The 12,832-nt window shown below is 42.5% G+C and overlaps 1 protein-coding gene across 1 annotated transcript in view; it reads right to left on the bottom strand.

The window, feature by feature from the left end:
• LOC124712516 overlaps positions 1 to 12,832 on the bottom strand; it is an 85,380-nt gene that overhangs the window by 17,978 nt on the left and 54,570 nt on the right. The window contains exon 4 of the mRNA XM_047242826.1: positions 3,117 to 3,250. Coding sequence (XP_047098782.1) covers positions 3,117 to 3,250 — 134 coding nt within the window. The remainder of the gene's footprint in view (positions 1 to 3,116; positions 3,251 to 12,832) is intronic.

Genomic DNA, 12,832 nt, shown 5'->3' with positions numbered 1-12,832 from the left:
GCGACGACTTTGAACGTCGTGTACAGTTCTGCCACTGGGTACAAGAGAAATTACGGGACGATGAAAGATTTTTTGCACGCGTTCTATTTAGCGACGAAGCGTCATTCGGCACATAGTTCGCGTGCGGTTGAAGCGGTTTTGAATAGCATATTTCATGACAGGTGGACTCGTCGTCGAAGCACCATACCATGGCCCGCACATTCACCGGATCTGACGCCCCATATTTCTTTCTGTGGGGAAAGTTGAAGGATACTTGCTATCGTGATCCACCGATAACGCCTGACAACATGCGTCAGCGCATTGTCAATGCATGTGCGAACATTACGGAAGGCGAACTACTCGCTGATGAGAGGAATGTCGTTACACGCATTGCCAAATGCATTGAGGTTGAAGGACATCATTTTGAACATTTATTGCATCAATGTGGTATTTACAGGTAATCACGCTGTAACAGCATGTGTTCTCAGAAATGGTAAGTTCACGAAGGTACATGTATCACATTGAAACAACCGAAATAAAATCATCAAACGTACCTACGTTCTGTATTTTAATTTAAAAAACCTACCTGTTACCAACTGTTCGTCTAAAATTGTGATCCATATGTTTGTGACTATTACAGCGCCATCTATCACAAAGCGAAAAGAGTGGTCCAACTAAAACATTCATATTTTTTACGAACTACACGAATATGTAATAAAAAATGGGGGTTCCTATTAAAAAAAACGCAGTTCCAACCATAGCTCCATCTGGTTTCCCCCTTCAAGCTAGACAAGTTTCGTTCTTTGTAGCTTTTCGTTTGACGCTTATTTCGTGAGATATTTGGCCAGGTCTCCATCAATGGACCACCCTGTTTATACAAGGGTATGCTGTAAAGTAACGCCAATTTATTTGAAAACTCTTCAAGCTTTTTAAATAAGACAAACATTATTAACAATCTACTTCTTCATTCTTCATGTATGAATACATTCACCCCGGCGACGAATACATTTCTCCCAACACGATGTCAGTTTGTCTAAACTGTCAATATAGAATGTTTGACTTGTTGACGGACCCACAACCTCACCTCTGCGTGGACCGCTTCATCAGTAGAGAAGTGAGGTCCTCGAAGATATGTTTTCAGTTTTCGAAACAGATGAAAATTAGTTGGGGCGAAGTCGGACTGTATGGAGGATTGGCGATGACAGTGAAACCCAGCGCGTTGCATTGCTGGAGATGTCGCACATTACTGATGTTGATACAATCGTCACCGTACACAGCGCTCATCCTTCTATGGATTTCAATTGGAAGCACGTTTTCTGAAGTTAGAAACTCGATTACAGCGCGATGTTTTTCACGCACCGACATAGTTACACCAACAATTCGGAGACCTCTAGCGTTAGATGATTGCAACCTGAGCCAACGAAGCGAAAAAATTGGCCAAGTAGCAGTGTAATACATCAACTGACATTGAAAACAGTATAAAAAATTCGAAGGCATCACATTTCAGCAAGCATGATGTCAGTGCAAGACTATGGTTCAAATAATATTGAACATATAAGTGTGTGGGGTTGACATAGTAAGTTCTCATATTACGTACGAATTTTCACGTAAAATAACATGTGTTCTCAAATAATATTTCAAAACACCTTGGAAAAATGTGTCCATCTTCCCCCTCCTCTTCCCTAGCCATCAATATCATTCGAATCGGAGGCCTCTGGTTGTCATCCTAAAGTAGACCCATTTCCCGCTCGGGCATTAGGCGGCTGCAGTGAGGAGGAGTGAGTGACATACAACCGGTGTGCGTGAAAGTCTGGAAGCTCTACTTCTAGAAGATCGTATTTCCTTACTGATAGAATCTGGCTCATATTTTCGAGCGATATCCGTTGCTAGGGCTGCTATCAAGTATATGTGTCTGTGGTTTTTTTTCTCGTTAAAATATGAATTTAAGTTGGTGATGTTACCTCGTAAGACTGGAACTAAAATATTGCATGTATGCCTTGTTTTTACAGATTTATCAGCAGGGATAGTGAATAATCGTTGCTGCTACTGATGCAAATAGAGATAAGGCAAGGTATGAAAAATTACATTACGTAGTTAAGTAACACGAAGCTCACAAAGCTCTGCTTATAATCATACTAGATGCATGACCTCTACGTGTTCCCAAATATGGAGATGCAATGCAAGAAAGAGATAAAGTTGTAGGGCTGATTTACAAGACTGCACGTATATATGTTTATAGACAAGTGCCAGACAAATTCTGTTGCGTGCTGCCAGTCTGCACTTCAATCTCTATACGTTTCTAGCAATTTTATCTGCAAATAAGATTTATACGTGACAGTCTGAGTCATTTCCCCTACATTACACAGATTTCCAAACTCGAACCCGGTAATGGGTGGAACAGTTACTATCTTCATATATAGTTAAAGTCTACCCGGCTATTGACCTTCGTGTGTGCGAATGCGCACAGGTTGCCAAAAATCTTACGGGAATCGTCACCTTAGTGTGCACGAGTAATGAGTGGATCGGCAAATATCTATTAGGAACATTACGTATGTACATTGTGGACAGTTGGGAATGTGGGTCTCACGGGAAGCGTGCAAGGGATAAGTCTCTGCAGTTGCGCTATTCATCTGTGTCCTGGGTGGCTCAGATGGACAGAGCGTCTGCCATGTAAGCAGGAAATCCCGGGTTCGAGTACCGGGCGGGGCACACATTTTCAGCTGTCCCCAACGAGATATATCAACAACACCTGTCGGCTGCTGAAGGTTTCAATGAATTATCACTTGAAACGTTTAGGTTGCGTATTTTACTTATTCTTTACGTATTTATTACAAAGTTTGTTCCTCAGCGATACTACTATGGATGTTTAAAGTTGGTGTGTAGGATACGTCTGGCCGATTTCCGTAAGAGTTCGAGCCTGGTGTGCATCTGAAGAGATTATTGGCTGTCATGCCTTATATTTATGTATAAAGTTTCATAGCCTTGTTTAATTCATTCTTTTGGAGCCATATTAAAATTTAAGGCGGTGACACTCCCCCTTCCCCCCCCCCCCCCCTCCCCGTCGCCACCTAGAGCCGGTGTTGGCTGGTACAGGAATCCACTTACAACGATCAAGAACCAAAGACAGCAGTGCTTACCGAAGACGAACTTGCACTTGCCGGATCCCACTACAAAGACCTCGATGAACTTGCCAAGCATATCGTAGTCGCTCTCGAACAGGATGTGCGGCGCTTCTCCCACCAGCGAGAGCTTGTCGGTCTTCACGTCGGCTCTGGAACAGCATGGACCACCCTTAATACCACGGCTCCATCCTTATTACGTAGGCGGGATTTCGGACACAAATCCTGCTTTTTTTCTTACACAGAGAAACTATATTAAGCTAAATTCATTCTAATACATTTCCAGTAGAAAACATATGGAACTGGTAGATCTTCTTTCTGTCCAATCGCCCATCCTTTGACGTAATGAACGACACCGATTCCTGTGTCTTCCATTCCAGCACAGGAGTGCCGCAGTGCTCTGTTCTCTCCCTTCTTCTATGCGCTTCACACTGTTGACATGAGGAGGCCACCACCTGCTGCCCCTTTGCTGCTTTACGACGACAACACTGGATTTCTAGCCCTTGATCCAAACCTTAAAGAAATCTCACCAGTCTGTTCATGTCTACCTCAAACCATTTAATTTTAAGTACTGGCGCAACCAGTGGCTCCTCAAACAAACTTGTCCGAAACCCAGGCAATAATTACAGCAGGAACTACTCACAGCTTTTGTTTCCATGACCTTTCCCTAATCGTTCATCGCCGTCCTATCCAATTAATTTACTAAAAATACCTCAGACTAATTTTCTACTAAAAATCAAAGTCAAATTTCCACCTACTAACCATTTAATGGTAAGCCCACAGTGCACTAAAACTACTAAAACCAACAACCGGCCAACTGTGAGGATTGCATATCTCCATCAACCACCACATTTATCAAGGCTTCATGTGCCTCGTCCTCTGCTAGTCCAGTATGTCCTGGATATCCTCTCAACCAATCTTCTGTCACTCTTTTCAAATCCTTGAACGCCATGCACCCCACCTCGCTTTCCATATCCGCTTACCCTCTCCTATAAGAAGCTTTTACTAGCTCATACTTTCCCTTCCCGCATCATGCACAATGGACACCTCTGTGTGCCCTATACACTGACCTAACAAATGTCGTGGGATATGTGTTACGGCGTAAAGTCAAGCGCCGGCACCCCATTCAGAAACGACAGGGAAGAGAAGGCTGTGAGAAGAAGTCAGCCAATCGCATGCGACCAACTTCCATTCCCGGACGACCACACGATAGCTGCGGTTCCGCGCAAGAATGGTGGCGGCCCACTTACATAGCAGTATCTATAAGTTTCTTATTGTAATAAAACTCATTAATACGAGTTGTTTGATTGTTTGTCTAGCGAACCTAGTAGGCAGGATTCCTAAACACAACAGTATGCAACAACATGCACCTAATATCGCGTGGAGCCTCCTCTGGCCCTGCGGATTGCAATGAGACGCCGTGGAAGTATGTCTGCAAGTTTCCTCTGGAAGCAGCTGACACCAAATCGCAATTCTCGTCTATTCGTGGGTGCTCGATCCAAGGCACGAAAGCCTACATTCCATGAGATCCCAGATATGCTCGGTGGGGTTCAAGCCTGGGCTACAAGGTAGCTACTCAGTCCTTGACGCTCCCCTGCATGTTGCTGGAACCATTCCTGGGTGACGTTGGAGCGATGTGGCGGCGTGGTGTCATCTTGAAACACCGTAGAACCGTCAGGGTATTGGAAGGTCAAAAGTGGGTGGAAATAGTCCCCGAGCCACTCAACATACGGCGAACCATTCAAAATCCCATCCAAAACAACTAGGAGCCCCATTCCACACTCCATACCAGGAAAATATACCTCAGACCATAGCAGAGACACCGTCGCCTTGGACCACACCTTCTTGGTAGGCGGGATCCATCGACGCATGTGCCCTGCGCCACACAGGATGCCGCCTCTTATAATGGTGCACTTGAAATCGTGATTCGTCCGACCATATCACATTACGACATTGTTGTAGTGTCCATTTCTCGTGACTGGCGACCCACTACAAGCCGTTGCGCCCAGTGACGTTGCATTAACAGTGGAACCCGTGTGCGGTGCCGGCTCCCATACTTCATGGAACCCATTATCTTGCTGACTGCCCACTGGGAAATGTGTCTAACACGTTCTGCATGAATTCAGCCGTGATTTGTTGCACTGTGGCCCATCCGTCGCAATTGTCGACCCGTCTCAGATGTCGTCGGTCACAATTATCGAGGCCAGTAATTCGTCTGTTGTGAGCTGTGACATCCTCATTCAGCAATTCACGATACATCCTGGACACGGTTGAACATGTGAAGCAGAATTCCTGCACCACTGCCAAAATCGAAAGTCCCATCTATAGGGCAATGATCGTCGTACCCCGTTCGAATGGCGTCAGCTCGCGACGACGTCATGTGTTACACAAATCACTTGGAGAACCACTTTTCAGAAGGTCTCCTATATAACTTCAGCTGGCACAGGGGACGTTTGCTGCACATAAAACACACCTGCGACATCTGTACCCCGCTGTTCCATGACATTTGCTACGTCAGTGTACATCCTTCTAATTCGATTTTATCAAATTCATAGTTTTGCCTCTAATTTCCATTCCTCGTACACTGGTGCGTCCATACGAACACACCCGACCAAACAAGCACTTACACACTCCCCATATCGTCTCCCCACGCTACAGACTCCATGTCCTTCCTGTGGTGATGAAATCCACCCAGACATTTATCCCCCTCCCCCTCCCGTCCTACCAGATTCAACCCACTCCATATCATCCGCCATGTCAAGGCTACTTCTTCTCTGCTCATTCTCCACTGCTCTTTTCTTCACATGGTCATGGCCTGGCCTCCAACCTAGTGACACATATCCTATATCCCATGTTTCCTATCACTCAGTTTTCTACATTGCACTCATTCCCCAGTACCAACCTACTGCATCCCTGTAGCCTCTATGCCAGACATTTTGATGATACGTTTTCAATCTGGTCGCCTGGTGGCGAGGTTCAGTTGCAGTTCATCGACCATATGAACAGTGTAAAGCCAAACACAAGACTTACAGCGGAGATGGAGAAGGACTTGTCTTTTGTAGATATATTGTTCGAACTGAAACTAGATGGACAGTTCAGCCATTCTGTGTATTGAAAACAGACGCATACGGACTTATATCCTAACGGCGTAATTTTTCCATTCAGCTCAGAGGAGAAGTATGCTGAAAACCTTATACAAAGAGCTCATGACATGTTTTTAATAACGAATAGATATTCAGTCCATGACGTTAAGAAACGAATACGTGATGTCGCTCAACCAGTGTAGGAGGACCAACACATGATGCGACTTCTTTCGTGAGACAACGAATAGTAAGATAGGTGGAGACCTACTGGCAAGGAAAGATACCGAAATGTAATAATACCGTACAACAGCAGTTATTTTGATATTGTTTCATTAGGCAACCGCTTTCGACTTTCAGATCACGTCATCTTCCGGGCTATCGTATAAATGACACCAAGTACCACTGATGCATGTATAAGGCACTAATATTCGTATCCGGTTCCATAGACATTCGAACTTAATGCTCATTTTATATATGTGATGTATAAGTTTGAGAAATCTTACCTGCCAAATTGATTCACAGAGATATTTACAGTTTCCATAGTCCATTGAACAATCCCAAGATCCTACATTTCATGATATAGGTGAAGATATTACTAAGAGCTTTTCCGAAGAAGACTTACAGAGAAGCTCAAAATATGACGAGTTTCTAATAGCATAAGACATTGAGGAAACAGGGCTTTAGTTAAATGACTCAGATTCCCTTTTATTGCTCAACATCAGAGTGCATGCTAAAGATGTGCCTTACATTAAGGCATGAAAACATTCCAAGCATGCAGTACCAAAAAACTTCTCGTAGAATTAGCACCATACCTTGTGAAGGTATTATTCTCCAAAAGCTGCCCGTAGACGTAAAACAAAGCTGCAAAAATGACTGGCAGTTGGCGCTGAAGGGATTAATGTGTCGGACGAGGCCTGCAAAGATAAATGATTTAGTGTAGACTGCAAACAGAGGTTTGGCACAACGTCACGCTGCAGATCGAATTTTAGCTCTTAAAGCCAAGCAAATATATGGCAGAAGGGGCAGCGGTATTCGCAATTGATAATGCAATGTGCACTAAACTGAAATTCGGTGCTGGCATAAGTTTCTGTCAGGTTATGAGTGCTGCTCGTCGCCCACGTAAGAAGAAGAAATCTGTAGGATGTTTAAGAAATTGCATCCAACCATCGTTGTTGGCAGCTATGAGGGAACTGAAATGGAAATGAATAAGAAGCAGATGGGTTAAAACACAAAGGGCTCTACCAATACCTAAGACATGGGGTGGGGCTATCCCATACCTAGTTCCAGCATGAGCTGTATTATCAGCTGTTGACTATTTAGCTGGAGGGGTGGTAGCTATAGCCCAAACAGTGAATAATTTATACAGTGAAGAAGAGCAACTTCAGGAGGTGAAGAGGCATAATAGGAACGTGCAATATGTCACTTCGAAGAAAGGACTTAATTAAAACCATACAAGAAAGTACGACAGTGAAGTACCTGTGTTGTTAAGAAGAACAATGCGATAACCTCTCAGACGGCCATGCATGTCTGAAGGAGCAGGCACTGCGGCGACTACAGCCGTTATAAAATACATGAAACGCATCTGCAGATGCGAATACGAACAACCTTCAGCTGTACAAGGGAATGACGACAATGAAAACTTGCGCCACACCGAAACTCGAATCAGCATGCATACATACATGTATGTCTGAAGGCCCACTGCGTCATTCTCCTTAACAACACAGGTAGAGCAACATCGCATTTATCCGCCGATAGCAGGCATCGACTTTCAATTAAAACGTCCTCGCCGGTACGGGAATTACATATTGTGTGTACGAGTACAGGTTGTGATGCAGGAATGGAAGTTTGGGTTGGCCGTGGGTCATCGCACAGATAGCCGAAGCAGTTAAGACGACCGCTCGCTTAAAGCAACAAATCCAGGTTTGAGTTCCAGTTGGGCGCAAATTTTCATCGTCGCCATTCCGTTATGAAGCTGATGATTGTTCGTATTCGAAATGTGAATATATGTCAACACAGGAAAGGATTTGGGCTGGTCAGGAAAAAATCCTCATAGCTGTATTACTCAGATACCACTATGAATACAGAATTGCTTAAGTTCGTCAAAAAGTTCCACATATTTAGGTTTTCTGGGATGTCTGTCAAAGACAATGTAGAACTATAAAGAATGTGGGATTGTAGGACAATAAACATAGATGTTGCAAGAGATGCTGTAACTCACTGGGTCGTATACAATGAGGTTGGTTGGTTGGTTGGTTTGAGGGATTGAAGAGGCAAGACTACTAGGGCCATCGGTCCCTTTTTCCACGAACGTGAAACACCTTCAAAGAATAAAAACAAACAATAGAGATGACAAGAGACCACACAGGGCAAGAAAGACACAGACAAAGACCAGACAAAGGGAATTAAAATCACACTGAGTGTGACAGTGGTTGGCCGACCATAGAAACAAAAAAGAAAAGACCACCACCAAGAACAGCACTAAAAACCTGTAATATTAGTAATTTTCGCCTCACAAACATTAATATACGCTCAATAGTAAACGCCTGATGGCCTAAAGTTATCGAAAAATTGTAAAGCAAAAGAAATGAATCATCGCATAGCAGCGACAGAATCTATTATTCTTTATCTTTGCCGTTCTTGCGCGGTGCCAGTAAATCTCTATGTACATGTATCGATTAATGGTATAAAAAAGAATTCTGTTGTTTCAAGACAAATGAGGCTTTTGGCGCCTCACCTTTTACTGTTTGTATTCCATGAGAGGCGGACGCGGACTTGCTGCGTTCCACAAATGTATTTTATATTTGATGTGAAAATATTGAGTGAATATGCTAATTGCTATTTTTTTTTAATCAGAAAGGATGTAGTTTCTTGTAACTGATATCGAACAGACAGCATCCAGAGGACATTTTGACTGTTATGTATAAAGTATTTAACCACAATGGTCATCTATTGTAACTTAATATGAAAAGGTACGTAGCATTAAAAAAAACGTGTGTTAAAGATAAGTGTGCTTATTTTCGTAAATTAACCTTGATGATTCCATCTCCTGATTTAACTGAATGATAATTATTTTTGTGTTACTTCATCAGAAATTACGATCACGCTGATGAGCCGAACGCAGCATGAGGCAGAAGGAACATTATCGTTTTCCTATTATTTCTGAACCAACTTTTTCGTGTAGTGTTGCATTTCTTTTAAAGTCTATAAATCTTCTGGTCCCTTAGTGTTGATCCGGGTATGACTACATCGCGACTATAAAAATGCACAGAAATGATAATGTTTCTTCCGAGCAATCTCAAATATATATATATATATATATATATATATATATATATATATATATATATATCAATATGCTGCTCTTATTCAGGTATTTAATGGTCAACGTATGTTACTATAATAGCGTAATAAATCCCTGATTCTGTTGCCAAGTGGCCCACCAAAATATTCACTTTTACGACATTAAAAAAAAAAAGTAACAGTTCTTTTTATTTTCGTCCCCCAAGAGCAACGCTACACTTGGCGCCCGAACAGGGACTTGATCAAAAATCATTTCATGTATGTGTTTAAAAATTTTCAGTGCTTGTTCTAGTAATTGTTTCATTTTTTCATGTGGATGCAATTCAACCGAGAAAGAGAAGTGGGAAAACCTTTTAATTAATTCAGAAGAACGATTGATGAAATTACCAAAAAACGCGAGTATCCAGCTGTATCATTATCAAGACAGCCATAGTAAGTCAAATTTTTATACGCAGTAGCCAAGCTTTCGTAGTGACGTAGCATCTTTCGAGTTGATCAGAACGTAAACCTGTCTTTCCTTGCCTTGAAACAGCTTTATTTCAATTTGTCCATAGTCCATTCTTATGTAGTTAAATTCAGTGAAAGTGTACCATTGTTGTCAGTGCGTAAAAAAAATTACGATATGGCGGATAACTACGCTCAAAACTGGAAAGCGTGTGATATTTCATTTGTTTGTAATTAGTAGGAACCATCTTGTCTTCTTGGCGTAAATGAACGTCAGTTGTTACCCAGAGTTAAAATTTTATCTTAGGTCCCAGTAAGCCATAGCACTACGTCACAGACAAACGACTGACGGCAGTGACAAACAATATCTGTAGCATTTTGACGTTTGACAAATAATTCGTGAACATGGCTGACGGTAAACAGCGGACACAAACAAAACCAGACGACAGCGGTGATGCGAATGGACCTCACTATCCATTACGATCACGCGCGATAGGTACACGAGCGGAGGCAGAAGCAGCCTCGACCGAAGTTTTAGAAGCTGGTCCTAGTGTGCAAACTATTCCCGCTTTTGAAAAAAATGACTTGGCTGCAATGATCGAAGCAATAATGGAACGCAAGTTCGAAAGCCAAAAACAGGAAAGATTAGATGAAAAGGCCCGCGAGGAAAAAGAGAAGGCCGAAAGACGGGATAATAAAAATCAGGTCCTTACAAATTTGTGCAATTCAGTAAAAGCAGACATAAATTCAGTAAAAACAGATCTGCAAACGGAGATAAATGACCTAAATACACGGTTAAATTCGGTAAAGGCCGAACTAAAGGCAGACATAACAGCTGATTTAAATGCCCTGTTGGGTAATGTCCAAAGCCAAATCAGTAGTCAGATCACGACCATGAGGCTAGAAATTAACACACAAGTAGAGTCAAAAATAGAGGATATTTCAAAATGGTTAGATGAAAAAATCGAAGCAGCCAAGGGAGAAATAAATTCAAAAGTGATGGAATATCAAAAACAAGCTGCGACCTTAAAAGAAGATTATACTGCAATCTCTGATGAGGTCAAAGGAGTTAAAACCGCAGTAGACACGATCGAGAATGTTGTTGATGATCTTTCCAAACAGATTGAGACTCTTAATGTAGAGGATCAAATAAAGAATACTGTTAAGGCACATGCTGAAGCATTGTCCGACCACTACCAACAGTGGATTAGAAACAAAGACGGATTCATAGAAGACAAGGTCAAGAGCGAACTCTGGGAAACTGTCAGAAACGTGACCTTTGAAATATTGGCAGCCCCTGGAAAAACAGGAGACACGGTGATGTCAGAATTAGGCCAGATAAGACGAACGTTAGCTCAAGATTTACCTGAATGGCGTCAACAGATAGTTGATGAAGTTCGTACACTAAAATGTCAAGTTGAAAATTCCCTGCCACCCGTGTCAGGAGACTGGAATAATTCACCACGAAGTAATGAACAACAGCAGGTACATTACCGTTCACCATTTGTTAACGCTCAAACTCATAGTTCTATAGAAGCACAAGTTAACCAGACTACCAGCTCACCCACTTTTGTCAGTTTGATGCAGGAGGAAAGCGTGATCAAACATCGTATTTTTCCGACCTTTCACCCACAGAAAAGAGAAATTCATCCTATAGTGTTCCTCCGAAATTTTTCAGGAATTTTCCCGAATAGCTGGAGTGACCGCCAGCGAATTCAATTCGTTAGTGGATTTATCGTAGGCGATGCTGCCTTATGGGGAACCGAAATGGTCGACTCTTGTAAGAGTTACAAAGAGTTTGAACAGATGTTTTTAGCTAAATTCTGGAGTTCTGGTGTGCAGCAGCGCCTGAGAAAAGAGGTTTACAACGCCGAAGTGTTTAACAGTAAGCGCGGTAGTTTGAGAAAATATTTTGAAAAGTATTTAGCGAAAATCAAGTTCTGGGATTCGCCGATCACCGCCAAAGACGTTATTATGATACTAAAAACTAAGCTCCCGATTGCGATCAGAGAAAAGTTAGTAAACGTGTCTGAGGACGATACGGACACTTTCCTATCTGTGTTAGACTCGTTAGATCTGATTTATGAGGACGCTACAGTTGATGTTGGCAACGCCCACTTCAGTGCAGGCGGCCAGCACAATACAGAATACGCAGGCAACAATGGTGGCCGAGCGAAAGCGCGTCACAGCGACAGCCAGTACCAACCCCACAACGGTTTCAAAAATAAACACACTACGTACTCCAACAGCAAATACAAAAATAAGTACAATAACGGCCAGAGATACAATCCAATATATAATTCGTCACCACCTCAGTACGAAAATGCACATTATAACACACAGCCCCAGCAATATGGAAACACGCAACCGATCAACGGTAATTATCAAAACGATCAGTCTTACGATTCAAATCGTCAGTGGAAAAGAAATAAATGGCATAATCAAGGTGGAGACCAATGTACACATTTCACTAACGGCTACAATCAACACAAGCCACAGCAAAATACTTTTCAGCCACAAGCGAACGGACCTTCGGGAACTCTGAAGCCTAAACGCCCGCATAATACGCAAATTTATTATGCGCAAGCGAATACGCCAGGACAACAAGATCCGTTTCCAACCGAGTTCGTACCACAAAACCAACACCAGTTCCAGACGGAAGAAACATTAAGAAATATAAATCAGCAGGAAAGTAAGCGTCGAGCGGAAAATTAAAAGCAGCACCTTTGAGCCTCCTAGAGGATGCTGCAGGTTTGAATGGGGGCACCCTGTCCCTTAGTCCACACGAAATTAAAGCAATTAGGTATGACAAAGAGACAAACTTACGGGATGATCTAGTAGCAGACACTGAGACGAAAGACAATGATGACGTATGGGACGAACAAGTTCAAGCTTCCATAAGGGTAT

The sequence above is a fragment of the Schistocerca piceifrons genome, chromosome 8, assembly GCF_021461385.2.
Source record: "Schistocerca piceifrons isolate TAMUIC-IGC-003096 chromosome 8, iqSchPice1.1, whole genome shotgun sequence".
Lineage (NCBI taxonomy): Eukaryota > Metazoa > Arthropoda > Insecta > Orthoptera > Acrididae > Schistocerca > Schistocerca piceifrons.
The sequence above is the reverse complement of the archived record's forward strand: the minus strand, read 5'-3'. Positions and strand labels throughout refer to the sequence as shown.